At 42.0% G+C, this 26,512-nt stretch overlaps 1 protein-coding gene across 2 annotated transcripts in view; it reads left to right on the top strand.

Moving 5' to 3' along the window:
• The first annotated feature begins 219 nt into the window (after nt 1–219).
• The window catches only part of ccdc125 (coiled-coil domain containing 125), a 46,707-nt gene continuing 20,414 nt past the window's right edge, over nt 220–26,512 (top strand). The window contains exons 1-4 of one of the 2 annotated variants that reach the window (XM_072281305.1): nt 220–304; nt 17,197–17,550; nt 20,542–20,600; nt 24,251–24,337. In XM_072281305.1, the coding sequence (XP_072137406.1) occupies nt 17,247–17,550; nt 20,542–20,600; nt 24,251–24,337 (450 nt within the window). In that variant the 5' untranslated portion in view covers nt 220–304; nt 17,197–17,246. Of the gene's footprint in view, nt 474–17,196; nt 17,551–20,541; nt 20,601–24,250; nt 24,338–26,512 lie in introns of both variants that reach the window. The other variant, XM_072281304.1, reaches the window with a different exon arrangement.

The following is a 26,512-nucleotide window of genomic DNA, read 5'->3' as shown; positions in this document are numbered from 1 at the left end:
GCTGTAGACAGGAACACTGTAGGAAGAGTTGTCGACAGGAACACTGTAGGAAGGGCTGTGGGCAGGAACTGTGGGAAGAACTGTAGATGGGAAGAGCTGTGGACAGGAACACTCAGTGTAGGAACAGCTAGCTGTGGGAAGTGGCCTGTGGAGGACACTGTGGTGACAGCTGTAGACGGGAAGAGGTGTGCGTGGGAACAATGTGTACGTAAGGAGCTGCCGTGGATGTGACATCAGGGAAGGGCGGGTGTTCCGTGTGATCGGAGTTTGCGGGCAGATTCCGGAGTTTCGCCGCTCCGAGTAGGTAAGGGTCGGGTGATAGTGGCTGTGGTGAGGTGGAGGCGGTTTCTTCCGGACCCTGACACCGTCCAGTCGCTTCAGGGTCTGTCCCCTTGCTCCGTCTCTCAGCCTGAAAAGTTCTCGGCACCGAGGAACTTCCCTGCATCACGCTCGGCTGTCGAACAGGCCGGCAGGTGAGGCTGGGTTGGGAAACAGGTGGGGTGGACATTGCGGGAGCCCTGGGCAGGTGAGGAACAGGTGGGGTGGTCAGCGGCGGGGGCACGGTACGGGAGCCCTGGGCAAGTGCGGCGGTGCGGAGCAGAGGTGGATAGGTGTGACGGCGTGGGACGGATGAGGCTGGGAGGGTAACAGGTGGAGTGGTCGGTCGGAGGCGGGAGCCCTGGGCAGGTGGGGCGGAACGGGGACAGCAGTTCAGGCCGGTGGACGTGCGGGGGTGTCTGGGTTGCGGCTCCGCGAGGCCTCCAGTAACTGAAGAAGACCGACTTACTGATAGAGTTGTATTTATGTATGTTTGTGGAAGTTATACACACACAGTTTTGTACTTGTTAAAACAAATATAAATAATTGTTTATTGTAAATTAATTATATATGAATGTACCTGTATATTTATAACTAACCATGCATTTAGTTAATTACTTACTAACTCGCTCTGACCGTACCAAGTTCACTGGAAGACCAAGTTGTTTGCCCACTTCAATGCATTTTTGATCAATTACCCCATTCAGGGTGAGGAACAAGTGCAGGGAAGATGTACAACCGTGTCGCCAGGACTCCGGGGGGTGGGGGTGAGTTATAGGGAGAGGTTGGCCAGGTTAGGTCTTTATTCCATGGAATGTACGAGAATGAGGAGCGAGCTTATAGAAATATTTACATTTATGAGAGGTGACAGTCTTTTCCCCAGAGTGGGGGAAACCAGCACTAGGAAGCATAGGTTTAGGGTGAGAGGGGAAAGATTTAAAAGGGACCTTAGGAGAGAGTGGTGACCATATGGAACCAGCTGCCAGAGGAAGCGGTTGAGTACAATAGTATTCCAATAGTTATCAGTAGGTATTCTGAGGGACCAGATATATAAGCATTTAGATAGACATGGACTGATTAAGGATAATCAGCGTGGCTTCATGCATGGTAGGTCATGTCTAACGAATCTTGCAGGGTCTTTCGAGGAAATTATCAGGAAAGTTGATGAAGGCAAGGCAGTGGATGTTATTTACATGGATTTTGATAAGGTCCTGCATGGGAAGTTGGTCAAGAAGGTTCAGTCACTCAGCATTCAAGACGAGGTGGCAAGTTGGATTAGACATTGGCTTCGGGGGAGAGGCCAGAGAGTGGTAGTAGATGGTTGTCTCTCTGATTGGAGGCCTGTGACGAGTGGAGTGCTGCAGGGACTGGTGCTGGGTCCACTGTTATTTGTCATCTATATCAATGACTTGGATGATTATGTGGTAAACTGGATCAGCAAATTTGTGGATGACACCAAGACTAGGGGTGTAGTGGACAGCGAGGAAGACCATCATGGATTGCAGTGGGATCTGGACCAGCCTGGAAAATGGGCTGAAACATGACAGATGGAATTTAATGCAGACAGTGTGAGGGTTAGCACTTCAGTAGGACCAACCAGGGTAGGTCTTACACGGTGAATGGTCAGACACTGAGGAGTGTGGTAGAACAAAGGGATCTGGGAATACAGGACTATAGTTTGTTGAAAGTGGTGTTACAGGTAGATAGGGTCATAAAGAAAACTTATGGCACATTGGCCTTCATAAAGCAAAGAAGTTACATAAGACATTTGTGATGCCTAATTTAGAGTACATTGTGCAGCTTTGGTCACCTACCTACAGAAATACGTAAATAAGGTTGAAAGAGTACAAAGAAAAACTACAAGATTGTTGCTGGGTTTGGCGGACCTGAGTTATAAGAAAAGATTGAATAGGTAATGTAAAAGATTGAGAGGAGATTTGATAGAGGTATACAAAAATTATGAGGGGTATAGATAGAGTAAGTGCAGGCAGGCTTTTTCCACTGAAATTGGGTGGGACTACAACTAGAGGTCTTGGGTTAAGTATGAAAGGTGAGAAGTTCAAGGGGAACATGAGGGGAAACCTCTTCATTCTGAGGGTGTTGAACGAGCTGGCAGCATAAGTGATGCATGTGAGTTTAAGGGAAGTTTGGATAGGTACATGGATGATAGGGGTATGGAGGGCTATGATCCTGGTGCAGGTCGATGGGAGTAGGCAGTTTAAATGGTTCAGCAGGAACCAGATGGGCCAAAGAGCCTGTTTCTGTGCTGTACTTTTCTATTTAAGAAGCACAGGTCGGTACATGGAGAGGTGGAGCTTAGCGGGATGTAGACCAAACACAGGAAATTGGGGCTATCTTGGTGGGCACCATGGTTAGCAGAGACTTCTTGGGCCAACTGCCCTGTTTCCATCCTGTAATAGCTAAATCACCCCACACTGCTATGTACCCCCTATGCCGTAATCTGTCAAAAAGCTTTAGTTTCATCTGGTAATCAGTGTGGCTGTCACTGAATGTGAGGGAAAGCACAGTTGCTGGAAATCTGACAGAAAATTATATTTTCCCTTCCTCCAAATGTCACTGAGATTGCCCTCCCCCAAAAGAACTCGCTGAGGTTGCCTTTCCCCCAGCAGGACTCGCTGCTGCTGGTGAGTGATGTGCCCTGGCTAACTTGTTCAGTGAGTTTTACATTAGTCAAAGGGGCTTACATTATCGATCTATTTATTGAGATACAACATGGAACAGGCCCCTCTGGACTTAGAGCCACGCTGCCCAGTAATTCACGTTTTAACCCCAGCCTATCGTGGAACGATTTACAATGACCAATTAACCTACAAATGGTTCATCTTTGGACTGTGGGAGGAAACCAGAGCACCTGGAGGAAACCCACGCGGTCACAGGGAGAACGTACAAACTGTTTACAGACAGCTACAGGAATTGAGCCTGGGTCACCGGAACTATAAAGCATTGTGTTAACCACTGTGACACCATGCCATCTCATTATGCAACTTATATGTTACCTGGGTCCAGTATCAAATGTGGCAGACTTGTTCTGGGATTACTGATATTGTCAGACAAGTTAGTGGATCACAGGATTTGGGCGTTCATACTTCTATAAAGTTCCAGGTGAATAAGAATTATTTGTCACTGGTTATATTTTGGTTAAAAGATCTTGACTCCATTTTATCAACTTGCTCATGGCCTTGCATTCTACAGTGATCCCATCAAATGTTATTCACTTGTCTGAAGCAAATGGTTTCCAAACATGTAAAGAAGCAGGTGATTAGCGCAGAAGGATTTTGATGACAAAGTTCTGTTGAAGGTTGTTTTCTGTGTATGCTTAATGGCTGCAGATTGGAGGGATTTGGAGTGCAGTTTGTGTTTATTCAGTCAGAGACATACGGCACAGAAACTGGCTCATGGCCTGCACCCATCCCACTGGCCTGCATCAGGATCCTAGTGCCCTTTTTAAGTGTCTGTCTAAATGACTCTTAAACACAGTAATTGTATCTGACTTGAAAGGTCTTTGGAATATTACAATAATTATACAAGATAGGCTCCTGCTACCTATTAAATGCTCCGAATGACCTGCGTCTCACATAGCCTCTGACAACCAAGTCCAGCTCCTGGCCTTCACGTGTGGCTTAGCTACTAAGCCCAGTGGAACAGCTTCTACTGAAAAGAGAAGGAGCAAAAGTGGGATACTGGGGCCTTAAAACCATTTGCTTTGGGCAGATGGGGCTTGTCAGCTGTGGTTGGCAACTCAACTGGAAGGAAAATCTCTGATCTCAAACTTCCGCTGCCTCGCAGCTATACCCACTCATCCGGACAATTTTGGGACTAAACCCTGAAGAAGTTTAGGGGGAACATGAAAGGAAACTTCTTCACTCAGAGGGTCATGAGAGTGTGGCACGAGCTGCTGGCACAGGTGGTGCCTGCCAACTCGATTTCAAAATTTACGAGAAGTTTGTATAGGTACATGGACGGGAGGGCGATGGTCCAGGTACAGTGCAATGGGAATAAGCCGTTTAAATGGTTTGGTACATACAATCTAGGCTAAAAGACCTGTTTCTGTGCTGTACTTTTCTCTGATTCTATGTGTCACATACCCCGTGACGGGGATAAAGAACCAGCAGAAATAGAAAGCACTTTGGAGTCTCGTATTGCTAACAACTAATAATATTTATTAGTAACTATACAATACAGTAATATAAATGAAGATAAATCAAACAGGTTAGCAATGAATATATATATATTTATATATGTGTGTGTGTGTGTGTGTGTGTGTGTGTGTGTGTGTGTGTACATAAATCAGTAAGTGTGGAAATAGATGTATGAAAACCAAGCTTCTTTAAGTCTAGGGGTAAAAAGATACAGTCTTACGATGTTGAGTAAAGTTCAGTTCAGTTCGTGGTATTTAGTTGAGTAGTGATGGAGAGAGAGAGAGAGAGAGAGAGTGAGTTGAGTCTTCAGGTGAGCTGATGCCGTCGATCTTCTCGTCGTCCTCCGAAATCCTTTACAAGTCACCGACTCTGACTTTAACCAGGGGGACCGGTTTTCCTGTGGTGGAGCTATCACCCAGGTGAGGGTGGACACATAGACAACTCCCCACCAGTCAGCCCCTTCTTCACCGTTGGAATAGCAATTTGGATCGATCCGCCAAAACCCACTTTCTCTGCAGGCACAACAATGCTCATTCAGTGTCCAGATCATGTGTCTGAGGTCTGTATCATCTGACCTCCCATTTATTTCACCAGGCTGAGCATCACCTGTCATTCAAAGAGTCCCTCCTTCCGTTGTCTGCAAAGAAATGCAAGCAGGCAACAAGTCCTTGAAGAAATATCAACAACCTGCTGAAAATCATAACATCGAGTGTCCATTAAATAACACTGCCTTCGGTCACCATAGCAACTTACGAGCTGCTCAGTGCTGTCTCCAACTCCAAACTCAGTAAAAATCCAAAGTTACTTCCAATGCCTTAAAGTGACAGTCCAACCATTGATCTTTGTCTCTCTCTCGCTTTCTTTTCCAAAAGCAACATATCGGTGGTAAATATGTCTCTCTCTCCTTTCCAAACAAACCATCAATGATAAATGTCTCTCTCCAAACAGTTAATAGGGGCACTCCTGGATCCCCTCACATATGAAACATCTGGATCTGGAGTCCCTAAGGCAGTCGTACATTGAGTTCAATGCCAACTGGCAACTCCTGCGACACCGCTGGTGCCGAACTGTATCGGTCTCTGCCGTTCCCTTGGGTTCATCAGCTGTGCTGAGAGGGGGAGCCTGCTACATGGGCAACAGCTTGTTCTTCATATCATACAGCCCCGGCCTGTGTATCATGTAGGGTTGACTCCAACTAATGGAGGTCTTCATGTGTACCAGAGTTATTGCTGGTGGACAGCACAGTAACATAGCAGTTAGTATAACGCTTTACAGCGCAAGCGCTGGGAAGATCGGAATTCAATCAAAATCAGGTTTAATATCACTGGCATTAATCGTGAAATTTATTGTTTTGTGGCAGCAATACATTGCAATGTATAATAAAAAAACTACAAATTACAGTAAGAAGTATGTATAAAAAATTTAAATAAGTACAAAGAAGAGAATAGACAATAGGTGCAGGAGTAGGCCATTCGGCCCTTCAAGCCAGCACCGCCATTCACTGTGATCATGGCTGATCATCCACAATCAGTATCCAGTTCCTGCCTTATCCCCATAACCTTTGATTCCACTACCTTTAAGAACTCTATCCATCTCTTTCTTGAAAGCATCCAGAGACTTGGCCTCCACAGCCTTCTGGGGCAGAGCATTCCATATATCCACCACTCTCTGGGTGAAAAAGTTTTTCCTCAACTCTGTTCTAAATGGCCTACCCCTTATTCTTAAACTGTGGCCTCTGGTTCTGGACCCACCCATCAGCGGGAACATGCTTCCTGCCTCCAGTGTGTCCAATCCCTTAATAATCTTATATGTTTCAATAAGATCCCCTCTCAGCCTTCTAAATGCCAGAGTATACAAGCCTAGTCACTCCAATCTTTCGACATATGACAGTCCCGCCATCCCGGGAATTAACCTTGTGAACCTACGCCGCACTCCCTCAATAGCAAGAATGTCCTTCCTCAAATTTGGAGACCAAAACTGCACACAGTACTCCAGGTGTGGTCTCACCAGGGCCCTGTACAGCTGCAGAAGGACCTCTTTGCTCTTATACTCAATTCCCCTTGTTATGAAGGCCAGCATGCCATTAGCTTTCTTCACGGCCTGCTGTACTTGCATGCTTGTTTTCAGTGACTGATGTTCAAGAACACCTAGATCTCGTTGTACTTCCCCTTTTCCTAACTTGACTCCATTTAGATAATAATCTGCCTTCCTGTTCTTACCACCAAAGTGGATAACCTCACATTTATCCACATTAAACTCCATCTGCCATGCATCTGCCCACTCACCCAGCCTGTCCAAGTCACCCTGCATTCTCATAACATCCTCCTCACATTTCACACTGCCACCCAGCTTTGTGTCATCGGCAAATTTGCTAATGTTACTTTTAATTCCCTCATCTAAATCATTAATATGTATTGTAAACAGCTGTGGTCCCAGCACTGAACCCTGCGGTACCCCACTGGTAACCGCCTGCCATTCCGAAAGGGACCTGTTAATCGCTACTCTTTGTTTTCTGTCAGCCAGCCAATTTTCAATCCAAGTCAGTACTCTGCCCCTGATACCATGTGCCCTAATTTTGCCCACTAATCTCCTATGTGGGACTTTATCAAAGGCTTTCTGAAAGTCCAGGTACACTACATCCACTGGCTCTCCCTTGTCCATTTTCATAGTTACATCCTCAAAAATTCCAGAAGATTAGTCAAGCACGATTTCCCCTTCGTAAATCCATGCTGACTTGCACCAATCCTGTTACTGCTATCCAGATGTGTCATAATTTCATCTTTTATAATTGACTCCAGCATCTTTCCCACCACTGATGTCAGGCTAACCGGTCTATAGTTCCCTGTTTTCTCTCTTCCTCCCTTCTTGAAGAGAGGGACAACATTAGCCACCCTCCAATCCACAGGAACTCATCCTGAATCTATAGAACATTGGAAAATGATTATCAATGCATCCACGATTTCGAAAGCCACCTCCTTAAGTACCCTGGGATGCAGACCATCAAGTCCCGGGGACTTATCAGCCTTCAGACCCAACAGTCTATCCAACACTATTTCTTGCCTAATATAAATATCCTCCAGTTCATCCATTACTCTAGGTCCTTTGGCCACTATTACATCTGGGAGATTGTTTGTGTCTTCCCTAGTGAAGACAGATCCAAAGTACCTGTTCAACTCGTCTGCCATTTCCTTGTTCCCCATAATAAATTCACCGGTTTCTGTCTTCAAGGGCCCAATTTTGGTCTTAACTATTTTTTTCCTTTTCACGTACGTAAAGAAGCTTTTACTATCCTCCTTTATATTCTTGGCTAGCTTACCTTCGTATTTCATTTTTTCTCTGCGTATTGCCTTTTTAGTTACCTTCTGTTGCTCTTTAAAAGTTTCCCAATCCTCCAGCTTCCCACTCGTCTTTGCTATGTTATACTTCTCTTTTATTTTTATACTGTCCATTACTTCCCTTGTCAGTCACGGCCTCCCCTTACTCCCCTTAGGATCTTTCTTCCTCTTTGGAATGAACTGATCCTGCACCTTCTGCATTATTCCCAGAAACACTTGCCATTGCTGTTCCACTGTCATCCCTGCTAGGGTATTGTTCCATTGAACTTTGGCCAGCTCCTCCCTCATAGCACCATAGTTCCCTTTGTTCAACTGTAATACCGACACTTCCGAGTTTCCCTTCTCCATCTCAAGTTGTAGATTAAAACTTATCATATTATGGTCACTACCTCCTAATGGCTCCTTTACCTCGAGGTTCCTAATCAAATCCGGTTCATTGCACAGCACTAAATCTAGAATTGCATTCTCTCTGGTAGGCTCCAGTACAAGCTGTTCTAAGAATCCATCTCGGAGGGACTCCACAAACTCCCTTCCTTGGGGTCCAGTACCAACCTGATTCCTCCAGTCTACCTGCTGAAGAAAAGACACTGAGGTAGTGGTCATGGATTCATTATCCATTCGGAAATCAGATAGCAGAGGGGAAGCTGCTGTCTATAACGAGTTTGCATGTTCTTCCTGTGACCGTGTGGGTTTCCTCAGGGTGCTGTAGTTTCCTCCCATATTACAGAGGTGTACTGGCTGGTAAGTTATGTTGGTGCTGAAGGCATGGTACACTTGCGGGCTGCCCCCAGCAAATCTTTGGATTATGTTGGTTGTTGACGCAAAACAACACATTTCGCTATATGTTTCCATGTTTCAATGTACATGTGACAAATAAAGCTAATCTTTTAATTGTCTTAGAATAGCAAAGGGGTGAATTCTTGGGTCTCCGGGATGATAAAAGCAGAGCCAGAATGTTACAACATGCTGTATGGCTGAAATATTTCATTGGATTCTTTCCTCAAACCCTCATCTTCTATCCTTTCTTTGACAGTGTGGGCACTGGGAGCGTGACTCTATGGGCACTGAATCTATATGACAGTTTGGAAACTTATGGAATCTCACAGGATCTTGCTCTTAAGAGCAAAGAAGCCCATTAATTTCAATACATTTCAATTCCAGTCTCATCACCTGAAAATCTCAGCTGCAATTGTCACTTCTTCAATTATTGCTAGTTTCAATCCTGAACACACACAGACAGCAACAATACAGAAATTCTCCAGGGTGCTTGGAGATGAACAGTGGAAGTTGTCCTAATTGTTCTGTTAAAAAAAAACTCAGAAGGATTTTGATGACAAAGTTCTGTTGAACTCAGCCTATTGAGTAGATATGGACTTTCCAGGATACTACCTTTCAAAAAATGTTTTATTGTTTACTCAAACTTATGTTTGGTCTTAATAAAGACAAATGTGGCATGGGTAAACACAAGAACATTTTACTACTCAATTGTGTTCTGCACTGAGCACATGCGACAATACCACTATCAAAGCTTTTGGTTCCAGGCAAGCCACCTGCATTGCCCACTGGGAACTGAAGTTTTTTATTATATACACATCTTTCCCCTTTAAAGAAAACAAACACAATACTATGTCCTCAAAAACCTGCAAGGAACAATAATCCTTTTCAATAAAGATATCCAGATACTGTAGCCAGTCCCTTTTCCACTCATGAACTTTCAGTCAGTCTCTGAAGTGGTTTAATTATCCTTTTTGGTCTGGTATTTGTTTCCACAGGTGTATTGTTTGCATTTGGTGCATCAATATTTGTGTCTTTCTGAGAACTCTGATCAACAAGTTCATTTTTTTACATCTGTTGGCCCCTTTAGTATATTGACAGGTGATATGTCACTGCTATGAGTTGGGGATTATGTTTGTGGATCCACACATTTGCTTCTCAGAGGTGTTCCTTGCTCTGGTTGGATTTGTAGGAATGTGGAGCAACTTCCTCTTGCACATACTCTTGCATGGACCATGTGCCAGAATGGTGATCTTGGTTTCACACTTGATCTCCAGGCTTCAGGACTGATAGGCCTTTCACAGGTTTTCATGCACTAGAAGGTTAGTGCATATGTGTTTACCCATCAGCATTTGGGCTGGTGAAAGGCCATTCTGCAGTGGTGCACTTCCGTAAATCATTGGACTTTTGTAGAAATCCTCTCATCCATCTTCTGTTTTCTTCATGAGGCCTTTCGCTACCTTGGCCAAACTCCCTACTAGACCATTAGATTTTGTTTGATGTGGGCTTGAAGTTGTATGTCAAAACTCCCAATCATTGGCAAAGGACTCAAATTCACAGCTCAATAATTTTGGACCATTGCCTGATACCGCTTCCCACGGAACTCCATGCCTCACACACACAGCTTTCAGGAAGTTGATGACTGGTGTACTGGGTGTTGATCGCAGTGCTTCAACCTCTGGGTAATTGGAAAAGTAGTCTGTTACAACAATATGACTCTTCCCATTACAATCAAACAAATCCACTCCAACCTAGAAGTGTGGCCTGTCTGGTACAGGGAGAGGTGTAAGTGGTTCCGCTTGCTGCATTGGTTGTAGGTAAGGCATATTTCACATGAAGCAATGGTCTGGCTGATGTCTTGCTTCATTCTTGGCCAGTTCATGAGCTCTACATTCACATTTTTCCTCACCAAGATTCACTTCATGTATCTTGTGGAGCATTTCCTTGCGTAGCGACACTGGAATCACAAACTTGTTCCCTCTGAAGACCATATCTTCCACTACTGACAGTTCATCTCTAGATGCCCAATAATCCTGAACACACATTGGACAGTCATTCTTAGCAGCTGGCCATCCTTTCCGTATTCATGCAGTCTTTTTCTCTGTTGCTCAGGGTATTCATTTACTCTCTGTGTTTCATTCTCACACCAACTTCTGACACCAGATTACGTTTGTTCTTAATAAAGACAAACTTGGCATGGGTAAACACTAGAACACTTTATTACTTAATTGTGTTCAACACTCGTCACGAGCCACGGAAGCTTCTGGTTCAAGGTGAACTGCCCACATAGCCCACTAGGAACTGAAGCTCCTCATCATTCACATAAAACTGTTCCTGGTTGCATGAAGGTTGATTTTTCCCTTGTAAGTTGTTGTGACCTTGAAAAAAAAAACAGAATTCATGACACATGTGAGTGATGACAAACCTGATTCTGATGTGGGTCCCTATTGTGGACTGAGAGTGGGAAGGGGGCAGGGAGGGAATTATAGTCTGGAAGAAGGGAGGGAGCAGGAAACACCAGATACACATTCTGTCAACCAGGTATTTGGAATCAAATGACCTTGCCTGGTGTCTCAGGGCTGGCTGTGTCTGCACTTTCGCCACCCATGCCCTTGGCACTCCTCTGCCTCCTGTCCCACAACTCTCCCACAGTGCTCCACCCTCACCATTCCCAACATCCTTTGCTGCCACCAAATTTACAAACTCAGCCTCTGCTCCACGTTGACAACACAGTACTGTGCAAAAGTCTTGGTTACGTTTATGTGCCTAAGACTTTTCCACAATACTGTGGGTGTTTCCTACTGTTTGTTCCTAGTACTATTTGTTCATAGTAACCAGCCTTGCTTTGTTATTCTAACACCCTTTTCACCTCAAACTTGACTAGCTCAGTATTTGTATTCCTTTAATAACCACCATAAATGGAATAGTATGTTTTTTTCCCATTGCCACACAAAATCTATACTGATTTTATTGCCCTTCCCAAGTTTTCAACGTTTTCATCTTTCCTGTAATTCCTTAGGTAGGTTTATGAAAAATTGTAATTTTGCTAAATCTATTTTACACTAGGTCTTACAGATGTTTGCATTGTACAGCAAAATAGGGTACTGTGCTCTGTGCAGGGATGTCTAGGACATAATTCTGGTCAACTTGACATGACTAAGAGTCATAAACAAATAAGAATTTTGATCCCATTATAGTTGTCAGTGATATTTCCAGACAAGGGACTTTATCAGCTGACCTGGACCATGGTGTAAACATCATCTGGAATTCACCGCTTAGAACAGGGGTTCTCAACCTGGGGTCGACAGACCTCGTACTTAATAGTATTGGTCAATGGCATAAAAGAGGTTGGCAACCCCTGGCTTAGAACTCTTTTACAACATTACAGCCCTCGTGGGTAGTTTTAGACTGGTTTATTAAAAAAAAACCTGATGTGAAAGTCAGAACAAATTAGTCATGTAAAATCATTTTGTGTAGTTGATTGAGTAGTGATAATAAAAAGCATTTTAAATGAAAAGGTATAAATTCCATTGCTAAGTTCAGTGGAGGTTTACAAACTACTTTTAATAACAAAATACTCTAAAATATCTCAGAAGTGCAATGAAAATTAATATTGAATAAAATAACTGGTGACCAAAATATAGGTTTAAGATTCACAAACACGAGTCTGCAGATGCTGGAAATCCAGAGCAACACACACAGAATGTTGGAGGAACTCAGCAGGTCAGGTAGCATCTATGAAAAAGAGTAAACAGTCAACGTTTTGGGCTGAGCCCCTTCTTCAGGACTTCAGATTTAAGATTTGCTTTTTTTTTGTGGAGTTTTTGAAGGAAACCTATTTGATGGTTTCAGATTCAGAAACTGGTTTATTATCACTGGCGTATGTTGTGAAATTTGGTGTTTTGTGCCAGCAGTATAGTGTAATACATAGAAACAACCTATACATTACAATAATATATATTATATATACAATGGATTCCAGTTAATCAGGGCAGCCACAAATCTGGGACAATTCTTAAAGACAAAAACAAATTGGAAAAAAATAGCTGGGACTCCCTTTGTTTATTTGGGACACTATGCAGCTCATTTGGGGCAGGAGACAGTTGCCAAACGTTTCCTCACTATTATCCGTTACGTGCACGTCGTGTGGCTGTTAAGCACTATACTGTGCTTAGAGTGAACAGATTTTAAATAGTGTCACTTGTGTGTTTGCATTCAAAAGGCAGTGATTTTTTTTTGTCACTGATTGTTGGGTGAGTAATAAACAGTAAGACAATTTAGAACTGTTTTGCTCACTGCGGTTTCAAACCATCAGGCTCAGAGATGCCAGAAAGGGCCATGAGTGAAAATGAAACAATTTCACTACTTCAACATACTCAGAACTATGAAGAATTTGAAGGTATCGACAATCATCTCGAATGTTACAATGAGAATGAAGATTTGGAGGATGCAATCATCAAAAGCATTGTATGAAGGCAGTTCATTATCTGCACTAGGTGTCTGCACTCATTTTCTTCATCTACAATATCAAAGCAACTCGTCAATGTACATTGAATGAATTCCTCTGTCGATAACTATTAGGAATTAATACACAGTTTTACCGTACTGTATTAGTTTCAGTAGGGTTGTAATTTATACTAAGTGCCTATAAACAGTATTCACCCATTCAGCCACCTTAGAAGTTTTCATGTTTTATTGTTTTACAACATTGAATCACAGTGGATTTATTTTGGCTTATTTGATACTGATCAACAGAAAAAGACTCTTTAGTGTCAAAGTGAAAACAGATTTCTACTAAGTTATCCAAATTAATTACAAATATAACACACAAAATAATTAATTGCATGATTACTCGGCATCCTTTAATATGACACACCAAGTCATCACTGGTGCAACCAATTGATCTTAGAAGTCACATAATTAGTTAAACAGAATTGTGTTTTTGGAGATCTGTGTGCAGTCAAAGTGCTTCAAGTGATTGTTGCAAAAAATACACTTGGATCTGCTGGTGAATCAGTATCCCGGCAAAAACTATACCATGAAAACAAAAGAACACTCCAAGCAACTCAATATTGTAGAACAATAAAACATGAGAACCTACGGTGGGGGCGGGGGGGGTGTTGAATACCTTCGAGAAGTATTGCTTACATAATTTGTTACTCCATTATGTGGTAGCTTGTCTTTTTTTAATACCTTTTTAACTATTTCCATGAAACTTCAGCTAATTGGGACAGCCACTTAATTGAGCCAAAATGTGTCTCAGTGTGTCCCAATTAACAGGAATCCACTGTATATACTCATTTATTTATAATAATATAAGTACTGCAAAAAGAGAGAAAATAGGTGAGTTCATGGGTTAGTTCATTGTCCACTCAGAAATCTGATGACAGCGGGGTAGAAGCTGTTGCTAAAATGTTGAGGGCGTGTCTTCGGGCTCCTGTACATCCTGCCTGGTGGTAATAATGAGAAGATGGCATGTCTTGGGTGATGCAGGTCCTTAATGATGGTTTTATAGTGAATTCTAGGTAATAGGACAACAGGAGCTGAAGGTGTAGCCAGCATTGAGAGAGAGAGAGAGAGGTTGAAAGAAAGACTGGATGAACTATATACTCTCTGGAATTTAGAAGATTGAGGGGGGATCTGATTGAAACGTATAAAATTCTAAAGGGATTGGACAGGCTAGATGCAGGAAGATTGTTCCCGATGTTGGGGAAGTCCAGAACGAGGGGTCACAGTTTGAGGATAAAGGGGAAGCCTTTTAGGACCAAGATGAGGAAAAACTTCTTTTCACAGAGAGTGGTGAATCTGTGGAATTCTCTGCCACAGGAAACAGTTGAGGCCAGTTCATTGGCTATATTTAAGAGGGAGTTAGATATGGCCCTTGTGGCTAAAGGGATCAGGGGGTATGGAGGGAAGGCAGGTACAGGGTTCTGAGTTGGATGATCAGCCATGATCGTACTGAATGGTGCAGGCTTGAAGGGCCGAATGGCCTACTCCTGCACCTATTTTCTATGTTTCTATGTTTCTAAATCAGAGTTGGAGCATCAGAATGTTGCAAAGTGTGGGAGAGGGGTGGCTCCTTGCAACAGGACAGTGGGAGCCATGCACGGATGGAAACAGAAGGAAGATTTTGAAGTAGAAATGCAGGTGGGTGGAGTTATCTACAGTGATAGAGAAAGAACAAAATAACACCGATACATACAGAAGAAAAGCAAATGTGGGAAAAGGAGTGACAGACACTAGATAAGTGTGGGTTAGGTGTAGCCAAAAAATTAGATAAGCTACAGTATATTTTGGAGAACGAGAGGGCTGACAAAAATACATTGGATTAACTGAGTTTGGAGATTTCTTTAAACATCAACACTTTCAAGGGTTCTTTACAACTTAGGTTCTCAGTATTATTTTTATATTTGCACAGTTTGTCTTCCTTTGAACATTAGTTATTTGTTGGTCTTTGTTCTTCGTACAGTTGTATTATTTTTTCGTGTGAAAGCTTTGCAAGAAAATGAATCTCAGGGTATTATACCGTAACGTATACGTAGTTTGATAATAAATTTACTTTGAACTTTTTACTGAACCAGTGAATAGATGTGAGGTGATGGTAACCTGCAGTAAAGCCTGTTATAAAACTAAAAGCCAAATGGAAGTTTTAAAAACTCCGGCCCATGACCATAACTGAGGGCTGTAGGGTGACAGGTTCAGCGGAGTGCATCCTGGGTCTCTTCATTCAATAAGTCAGTGGAGCTACAGGGCCGGGCCAGTAACATATTGTCCCTGTTGACAGAGTCATAGAGCATGATAGCACAGAAGCTGGCCCTTCGGCCCATCTAATCCTTGCTGAACTATTATTTTGCTGCGTCCTATCGACCCACACTTGGACCAGAGCCCTTCATGCATGTACTTATCTAAATTTCTCTTAAATGTTGAAATCGAACCCCTTTCCCTGGCAGCTCGTTCCATACTCTGACCACCCACTGAGTGAAGAACCTCCCCTCAAACATTTCACCTTTCACTCCTAACCTATAACTTTTAGTTCTGGTCTCACACAATCTCAGAGGACAATGCCTGCTTGCATTTACTCTCTCCCTATACCCCTCATAACTTTGCCTACCTCTATCAAATCTCCCCTCATTCTCCTCACTCCAGGGGATAAAGTCCTAACCCACTCAACCTTTCCCTGTAACTCAAGTCCTCGAGCCCTGGAAACATCCACTTAAATTGCTCTGTACTCTTTCAATCTTATTGCTAACTTTCCTGTAGATAGGTGACTAAAACTGTTCACGATACTCCAAATTAGACCTCATCAATGTCATTAGAACTTCAACACAACATCCTAACTCCTGTACTCAGTACCTTGAATTATGAAAGCCAATGTGCCAAGAGCTTTCCTTATGACCCTATCTACCTGTAACCCCACTTTGAATGAATTATGGATCTGATATGAGGGAGCATGGCAATTGAAAAGTAAGACAGAAATGAAGTCATATGAACAGTGAATAAAGGCTCTGGTCCTGTCCTCGCTGCAATTTAGAAGAACGAGGTGGGATCTCACTGAGACCTATCAAATGTTGAAAGGCCTTGATGGAGGATGTGTGCAGAGGATATTTCTTATGGCGGGGGAGCCTACGACCAGAGGATGCAGCCTCAGAATAGGGGGACTCCATTTAGAACAGAGATGAGGAGGAATTTCTTTAGCCAGAGAGTGGTGGATCTTTGGAATTCATTGTCACAGACGGCTGTGGAGGCCATGTCATTGGAAGCATTTAAGGTGGGAGGTTGATAGATTCTTGATTGGTCAGGGCATGAAGGGATACGGGGAGAAGGCAGGAGATTGGGGCTGAGAGGAAATTGGATCAGCCATGATGAAATGGTGGAGCAGACTCAATGGGTCAAATGGCCTAATTCTGCTCCTATATCTTATGGTCTAAGTCCCTGAAGCTACACATTTGTTGGTTTACCTTCTCTGTATCTGTGAGGTCGAACACCATCAGAATCACCCACCTTCCGCTGGTAATGCCTTTATTCTTCAGCACATCAACTTGTTTTAATTTTTCTGACACCTTTTCAAAATCAAACACAATATTAAAAGGAAAACATTTTGAATCCCATAAAATTGCATGGAGCACTTTTAAATAAAAGCATTAGAGAAATCTAGACTTTATGAAAAAATTGTACCTTACTTTACTGTTACCTTCATCTGTCAGGTCCGGATTCTAGCCGATTTATTGTCAACTGCACAAGTCCACGTACGCACAGGTGCAGTGATATACCTGCAGCAATGTTGCAGGCACATAGCATCAGATAAGCAGCATTCGCATGATGCTACTTTAAGTGCTCGGGGAGATTCCAGTCCTTCACCACTGAACGCCATATAAACAATTGTGGCGGAGTTCGGTCAGAGAATAGACGAAGCTTTGGACTTGGTGAGGAACTGTCAGCATTCCTCACCATGTCTCACCCAAAACCTCTCTGTATTGGTTTGATGCTTCATGCTCACAACTGACACTGGTACTTTAGTATATCTAGTTTGTTGTATTAAATGTTCAGAAACAGATTTTTTCCTATTTTTGTGACTACATCAGAATGTTTAATGGTCTTTGTTTTCTCAGTCTTGTCTCTGGGTGGCGAATTGGGCTGGCGAAGGAGTACCCCTCTCCTCATGTCTGGTCGACACAGCGTACCAAAGGGAAAGGGACCAGAGGAAGATGATATGTTGAGCGGAGATTTGGGTGACGGCTTTTGTAGGAAGCCTGGTGGGATTTATGACCGGCAACACAGTTCTGCTGCTGAGACTGCGAGATCAAGACAAGGATCAGGCTGCAATGGCGATGCTTTTAGTAGAAGTGTAAACAAGGATGAATATCCATGTCAGTGTTGGAGCAAAACTGGCAGCATTTCCGGTTCCTTCCATCAGCTTTCGAACTCTGACGTGACTAGCATCAGCAGACAATCCAGCACTATTGGTAAATCTGCAAGTTTCACGATACTTACATACATTGCATTGAAGATTAGTTCTGAATTGTTGTGATATGATCTCTTTAAACATTATTTAATTGAAAAACAGAATATTAGGGAAATTAATAATAACTTTAAATCAACCCAGTTTTATGGGTAGAATTTGTCTGTACTTTTATGGAATAGTATTACATCACTAATCCCAAACACAAGATTCTGCACATGCTATTTATTCAAAGTTCAAAGTACATTTATTATCAAAGTATGAATGCTATTTACAACTTGAGATTCATTTTCTTACAAGCAGCCACAAAACAAAGAAACCCAATAGAACCCCTTTTTAAAAAACAACAAGACTGTCAGACACCCAATGTGCAGAAAGAAAACATATCATGCAAACAATGAAAGTAAGCAAATAACGTTCAGAACGGAAGTTCATGGCAGTGAGTCCTTAGCCAGGAAGCCAGTCACAGACGATACAGGAGCCCGTTAGTTGCAGGCCACAGCCTCTGACGAGTAAACCTCGCGGAGCAGCAAACAGAACTCCAGCCCGTCCGTCGCTTCTGGCCCCAACACCCTAACCTTTTCAATCTGGCTTGGTGCTTAAAGCAGCCAAATTTTGGGTCACTCCTTGCTCTCAGACCCGGGTGCTGCCACTTCGATACACTCTCATGCCCAGGCCTCAATTTGGCCCGTACCTGTCCTTTCCAATCTAGCCCTCTCCATAGACACTGCCTGGCCTGATGAGTTCCTCCAGCGTTTTGTGTGTTGCTCTGATGGAATGTTCTCATTTTTCCAAATAAATAAAGTAAAGGCTACTGTTGATAGTATACAATCAGATGTAAACTATATGCGCACACGAGCTCTGAGTCAGTTATGCTAGAATTTCTTTGTTTTGACGGATAAATGCATAGCACGGTGCTATACTGTGGTGGAAAAGGCAACATTTACGCATCAAGTTAATTGAGTAAGCTCAATATTGCTTACGGTTCTTTCCTCTGGCTGTCAGTTTAAATTTACAGATCTTGAAAGTCAGGAGCAGAAAAAGAAATTAAAGCAGGACTTACTCATCTGAGAAATAATAATCATAAAATGTATCACAATTAATGTACTGAAGCCTAAAGAGTAAATGAATGAAAGCTGAACAAGATAGAGCAGAGATTGAGGAATATTACACAATCGCCAGTACATGAGCTAGATCCAAGTTGAGTCACTTGGGGAATATATTCTTTTATTCCTCAAGCAGCCCAGCCTACACTCAGTGGCCACTTTATTAGGAACACCTGTACACCTGCTTGTTAATTCAAATATCTAATCAGCCAATCATGTAGCAGCAACTCAATGAATAAAAGCATGTAGACATTGTCAAGAGGTTCAGTTGTTGTTCAGACCAAACATCAGAATGGGGAAGAAATGTGATCTAATTGACTTTGACCATGGAATAATCATTGGTGCCAGATGGGGTGGTTTGAGTATCTCAGAAACTGCTGATCCCCTGGGATTTTCATGCATCACAATCTCGAGAATTCACAGAGAATGGTGCGAAAAACAAAAAAGTATCCAGTGAGCAGCAGTTCAGTGGGAACCCTTGTAAATGAAATAGGTCAGTAGGGAGTAGCCGGACTGGTTCAATCTGACGGGAAGGTGGCAGTACTCAAATAACTGTGTGTTATAACAGTGATGTGTGGAACAGCCTCTCTAAATGCACAACGTGTAAAACCTTGAAGTGGATTGGCCTATAGCAGCAAAAGACCACAAACATATACTCAGTGGCCACTGAATGTAATTTGTACACATTAATGCTTTTCCCAACATTTTTCATGATAAACATGCATCTCCATAGATCCTGCCTGATCTTTCTTTATTAATCTTTTTATTGATTTAGAGAAAACATATATACAGACAAGGGGAGAATTATCTCAAATATATATATCAGCAACAATATAAACAAAAGATGAAATACAGTAGATATTATCATAATCATAGTAATAAGCAAATACGCAATATATAGTAAAAAAGGACAACTAATTCTCCTCTTATCAATTCATAAAGAGAGGGAAAAAAACTTTAAATTTAAAATGAAAAGAAAAAAAAAGATCCTGCCTGATCTGCTGAATTCTTCCAGGATTTGTGGGTTTTGCTCCTTATTCTGGTTTGCACCCCCTTCCTTTCTAGTTCTGATGAAGGTTCTCAGCCCAAAACATCGACTGTTTGTTTTCTCCATAGATGCTGCCCGACCCGCTGAGTTCCTCCAGCTTTCTATGTGTTCTTCTCTCCATATCCAGCATCTGCAGAATCTCTTGAGTCAATGTGCAATGCTATTTTTAAAAAGAAAAGTTTTTCTGACTTCTCTGCTCATAATTTGATTTCTTATTATGTGACTCCTTTACTCAATTTGTCTGCTTGAGGGAAAATGTGCTGGCCTTTCTTCGTCCCAATTAGAGGATGAATTTGTGTATTGGCAAATAACCATTTTCTAATCGTTTTTTAAAAGATCATTAATTGACAATGGTATAAAATTTAGTTCTGCAAATCTTTTGTGTTTTTAAGCTTGTTTGTAATTTGAAAATCACTTTAAAATTAACCGTGAACAAACTTATACTTGTATATAACCTTTTGTAATTTCCAGGGTGACCCAAAGAGTTTCACAGCTAAATAACTTTAGAAATGTTCTAAATGCTTAGCACGGGAAGTGACCCAGGTAACTTGTGATAGTGAGATAGTAGTCCTGACGAAGGGTCTCGGCCTGAAACGTTGACTGTACCTCTTCCTAGATGTGCTGCCTGGCCTGCTGCGTTCACCAGCAACTTTGATGTGTGTTGCCTGTGATAGTGAGGTTCCTTTACCAAAAGGTTAATAAGTGACCAAATTGTTTGCCTTAGAGGGAAATGGTAAACAGGATCTGAAGTGTTTACTTAGATAAAGTTGAGTTGTTTTGTTATTAGTTTAACAATGTACTACACCTTGATTGTTTTCTAAATCATGTCCTGCCGTTGTAGGTGTAGATGTTGAAATGACGAATGAAGAACTAAGACTGAGGCTGCAGGAAGTTATGCAGGTGAGGTCTCATTTGCGAGTGGAAATTTCTTTCGGTGGTAGCTTGTATTTGCAATTACTTCATTTTGACCAAAGTTCACTGGGACATTGTTGCAGGTATTTACTTACTGTCCGTTACGCTGCTGGTGCATAGAGCAGCAATGAAGTTCCTCCATCTCTGTCTAAAATTGCAAGGCTATGGGAGAAGGAAGGATTAGAATGATGTTAGAGTAGATTATACAGTCGGCACAACATCGTGGGCTGAAGTGCCTGTACTGTGCTGTAATGTTCCATGTTCTACAAGTCAGTGATAATAAACGTGGTTCAGGTTTTTTTTTTCTTTTTTACTTATCCCATTCCCAAACCCTTTCACTTCACACCATTATCTCTTTTGACATTGAAGCTCCCTGCAACAGTTCTTTCAGTTTAAGAGTCTGATATCAGTGGGATAGAAGCTGTCCTTAAGCCTGGAAGTATGTGCTTTAAGGTTTTTGTTTCTTCTGCCCGATGGGAGAGGGATGAAGAGAGAATGTCTGGATGCATGGGGTCTTTGATTACGCTGGCTGCTTTACTGAGGCAGCGAGAAGTGTAGGCAGAGTCCATGGAGGAGAGGCTGGTTTCTGTGATGTGCTGAGCTGTTCCAAAATACATAGTTAAACCTGTGAAATGCACTGAAGATGGAAACTGCAAGTGAAATTAATTAATACAAAAATCACATTTTAAGCCAGTAACAAAAATATTAAATTTCCCCATCTTGTTTTTCAGCCTTTTCAGGCTTAAGACCAATTTTTACCAAGTACAGAGGAGAACTCAATTGTCCATGTAAAGCAGTCATGAAGTATTGAGTTTGGTTTCTATCAGAGTCTAATCTAAAGTTATCTACCCTCAGGCCACAGAAGTACTTTTTAATTAAATGGTCGAGTGTAAATAATTATCCTGGATTTCTATCATACTTTTTTGTGTTCAAAACATTCAGAGAAAATCATACCAATTCATAAACTTTGAATAGTTTAAAGTTTTTCCAGTGATTTTAATGAGAAGATCTTTAAGACCATTAAACAGTAATATTGATATTTAAAGTGTTTGCACACAAACACCATTAGATATTTCATTGTAACATTTAATAGTTGTTCTTTTAGCCCATCGCCCTTACTGTGGCATTAGGCGTTGAAAGCAGATTGTCAGATTCCCCTGTCCTGGGCTAGTCTTTCAGATTCTCCCCGGATGTAGCCCATCTTCTTTCTTTCTTTTTAAATCTTTTTATTAGTTTTCAAAATTATAAACTTAATAACAAAGTTGGTACAAAGAGATTGGAATAATATTAATCAGCATATATGAAATGAATTTTAAGTAACATAGATATATAAAAGACTTCCAAACTCACAATGAAATTAATCATTAAAAAAAATAAAAAGAAAAAATATATAAACAAAAAAAAAACCCCAAAAGAAAATGAGGAAAAAAAAACCCCAAAGAAAGGCAAAACAGGGCTAGACCAATAGCTTGTATCAGACATGTTCAGTAATATCGTTAACTCCGCTCCTCTCATCATATAATTTAAGTTTAGAAAAAAGATTCGGAAAGGTCAGATTACATCATATGAAAATGTTGCATAAAAGGTTTCCAAGTTTCTTCAAATTTAACGGAAGGGTCAAAAATATCACTTCTAATTTTTTCTAAATTTAAACAATATAGTTTGAGAAAACCATTGGAATGTAGTTGGAGGATTAGTTTCCTTCCAGTTCAACAAAATAGATCTTCTCGCCATTAAAGTGACAAATGCTATCATTCGACGGGCTGAAGAAGACAAAGATCTACGTTCCACCATTGGCAATAGCCTATCTTCGAAGACCCTTCCTGTCCCAGGGACGAGGTCTTCGGAGCTTCTGTTGGTGATTCTGTAGCTCTGGGTTTTTATGGGATGTGGTTGCTAGCCCTGTACCCAAGCCTGTTCCTCTTGCAGCCAGGCTTGGAACCATCCATGGCGGAATTAGCACCTAATGGTGCATAAAAGTATCGCTTTTATGGCTGAGTATACACTCTCCATTCTAAGAAATATTGGTAAAGCATCATGACGGCTCCATTACTCAACTGTGAGTTTGATCATTTGTTTCACTCTCGTGGTGAGGATTTCCAAAAGGTTAATCTGCAGGTTGAGTCTGTGGTGAGGAAGGCAAATGTGATGTTAGCATTCATTTCAAGAAGACTGGAATATAAAAGCAAGGATGTAATGTTGAGACTTTATCAAGTACTGATAGATAGATATACTTTATTAATCCCGAGGGAAATTTCGTTTTGTTACAGCCGCACCAACCAAGAATAGAGCGTAAATATAGCAATACAAAAAACCCCAACAATCAAACAACAAAATGCAGACTATGCCAGATGGAAAATAAGTCCAGGACCAGTCTATTGGCTCAGGGTGTCTGACCCTCCACAGGAGGAGCTGCACGTTCGATGGCCACAGGCAGGAACGACCTCCCGTGCCGCCAAGTGTTGTATCACGGTGGAATGTGGCGGAAGTCCAACAGTAAAAAGTTCAATATCCAGTCTGCAAACACGTTCCTCGATCGTAATATGCCCCGGATTGCACCATCTGTTGTTAACCAGATCAGTAAGCACCCAAATCCTTTACGCTTACTGCTCTCAGTGCACTTCCGGTCAGCCGGAACGGTATTACCCACCAAACTCCTCTTCTCCAAAAGTCTCTGTTGTCTCAACCCGGTCCTCTTTCCTCGCCTTTGTGATCCCCCTCTGCATCCTCTGTGTGTTTTCCTCCGGATTTCAGCAGGGGTGTCCGCCGCTCTGTTCGCTAAACCGGCCGGCATTAGCTGGTCCCTGGAATACACAATGCGACCTTGCTTCTGTCCCGTGTGTCAAGATGTAACCATTTCCACTGCTAAAAAAAAACCCAAATAAAACTCTCTACCAGCATGTTAGAGAGGGTGCAGCTTCAACGTGTTACAATGAGAAAAAAAAATACAAAAAATAACGTAAATTAAGAAGTAAGAAGAAGAAAGTAAGAATAGATCGGAACGGCTATACCAGGCTGAAGGCACGACCGGCGCATGCGCACTGTGAGGCCTCATTCGGAGTATTGTGAGCAGTTATGGGCCCCTTATTTCAGAAAGGATGTGCTGAAACTGGAGAGGATTCAAAGGAGGTTCACCAAAATGATTCTAGGGTTGACTGCTTTGTCATATGAAGAACGTTTGATGGCTCTGGGGCTATATTCACTGTAATTCAAAAGAGTGAGAGGTGACCTCGTTGAAACCTATCAAACAGTGAAAGGCCTTGATAGGGTGGATGTGAAGAGGATGTTTCCTATGGTGGGAGAGTCTAAGGCCAGAGAACACAGCCTTAGAATAGATGGGCGTCCTTTTAGAACAGAGGTGAGGACAAATTTCTTTAGCCAGAGAGTGGTGAATCTGTGGAATTCTTTGCCACAGGCAGCTGTGGAAGCCAAGCCTTTATGTATATTTAAGGCAGAGGTTGATAAATTCTTGATTGGTCAGGACATGAAGGTATATGGGGAGAAGGCAAGAGATAGGGGCTGACAGGAAAAATGGATCAGCCATAATGAATTGGTGGAGCAGACTAAATGGGCCAAATGGCCTAATTCTGCTCCTATATCTTATGGTCTTATGAATTGAAACCTTTTTTCTCCCCCAGGAAGCAGAATTTCTACGATCTGAACTTGAAGTAACACAACAGCAACTCGAAGGGAAGTATAAAGCCTTAAAAATGCTTCAGAGCATGGTGAGCCCCACAGTGATGTTATTATTTCCCGTTAAATCCTGTTCCGAATACTGTTGATGAACTTCCGCTGAGTTGTTGGTGCTTGCACAGTGTAAAGGAGAGCCCAAAGTGACTGCACACTCTCAGTGCACAACTAGTAGATCAGGAAAAAATTGGCTGCAATGAGGAAAACATTGACTGAAAGTTAACTGTTTATTTCCTTCCATCGACACTGCCAGACCTCCTGAGCTCCCACAGCATTTTGTGTGTCTTGGGCTGGATTAAGCATCTACAGAATATCTAGCATTTAGAATTCGAGGTTGAGAAATTTGGGAGTGAAACTTAACATGCTAAACTTTGACGATCCCAGCAATGAAAACAGTTGGCTGAACTGGACTAGGTTAATAGATTTAAAAAGGTAATATTGTGGACAAAGCTTGTAAATCTACATTCCAGTGAAAAAGAGAAGCATTAGGCCAGGGGAAGGATGCAAAATCCATGTCAAACTAAGGTAGGTGGGGGAATATCAAAGTGCAGTTTATTTTATTTATTTACAGCACTGTGCAGAAGTCTAAGGAGCATATACAGTATATAGCCTAAAGACGCACACTCAACATTTTAGGAAGAGCTTCTTCCCCTCCGTTATCAGATTTTACTGTGGGTAAACAGACCGGCCGAGTGCCTGTGCTGTGGGTAATTATCTCAATGAGGCAGTGAACAAACAAAAGCCTAACCTAGTGAAGGAAGTTGTTTCAAAAGCAAAGGATTTCCATTTCTTCACCATTGCAGTGTTTTATGACTTTTCTAATGGTGCAGCATCAACATTGTTCATTGGCATATTGTAGATAAAATATGGAAATGCATAAAGACTTTGCAACTGACTTTCCTTGAGGTTGGGCTCTTTAATGTATAGAAGTATTTGCAGGTTCAGTCTGTGGGTGAAGAAGGCAAATGCAATGTTAGCATTCATTTCAGGAGGTCTAGAATATAAGAGCAAGGATGTGACATTGAGACTTTATAAAGCACCAATGAGGCCTCACTTGAAGTATTATGAGCGGTTTTGGGCCCCTTCTCTTTGAAAGGATGTGCTGAAACTGGAGAGGATTCAAAGAAGGTTCACAAAAATGATTCCAGGATTGAACAGCTTGTCATATGAAGAGTGTTTGATTGCTCAGGCCCTTTATTCACTAGAATGCAGAAGAGTGAGGGGCGACATAATTGAAACCCATCGAATGTTGAAAGGCCTTGATAGAATGGATGGGGAGAGGATGCTTGTTATGGTTGGGAGAGTCTGAGACCAGAGGACACAGCTTCAGAATAGAGGGGCATCCTTTTAGGATGGAAATAAGGAGGGATTTCTTAAGTCTGAGAGTGGTGAATCTGTGGAATTCATTGCCACAGGCAGCTGTGGAGGCCAAGACGTTATGTATATTTAAGGCAAAAGTTGATAGATTCTTGATTGGTCAGAAGATACACAGGGAGAAGGCAGGAGATTGGGGCTGAGAAGAAAAATGGATCAGCCATGATGAAATGAGCCAAATGACCTAATTCTGCTATTATGTCTTATAGTCCTGAAAGGAAAGATTTGACAGTAGCATAGGAGTTGAGTTACTGAATTAGGATCCAGAGGTCTCTGCTTCAGTTCAGTGCAAATGTTCAAAGAACTAAATCAGCATTTCTCCCCCTTTAACCATCACTTCCCCAGAGCTGCTACTCAGCTGTGGAAAAACTTAACTGATTCACTTTTCTCCTTCGGAAAAGGAAGCTGCAGTCTCAACCCAATCTGCCCTACGACGGAATCTTAACTATCTCGTTAGTGAAGGGCCGTTCAGAATCCAGTTTATTATGGAGAAATTTGTTGTTTTATGGCAACAATACAGTACAATACATAGAATTTACTATAAATTGCAATAAGTATAGAAAGAATAAATAGTGCAGAAAGTGAGCAAAATGGTGAGGTGGACTGTTCAGAAATCTGATGGTGGTGGAGAAGAAGCTGTTCCTGAGTCGTTGAGTGTGGGTCTTTGAGCTCCTGTACCTCCTCCCTGATGGTAGCAATAACCATCAGGCTTTTGAACCTGAGGGGATAACTTCACTCATTCTAAAACTGAACAGGTTCCACAACCTATCAACTCACTTTCAAGGACTCCACAACTCATGTTCTCGTTATTTATTGCTTATTTTTTATAATTATAA

The sequence above is a fragment of the Mobula birostris genome, chromosome 17 (assembly GCF_030028105.1).
Source record: "Mobula birostris isolate sMobBir1 chromosome 17, sMobBir1.hap1, whole genome shotgun sequence".
Lineage (NCBI taxonomy): Eukaryota > Metazoa > Chordata > Chondrichthyes > Myliobatiformes > Myliobatidae > Mobula > Mobula birostris.
This window is presented reverse-complemented; position numbering and strand designations above follow the sequence as displayed.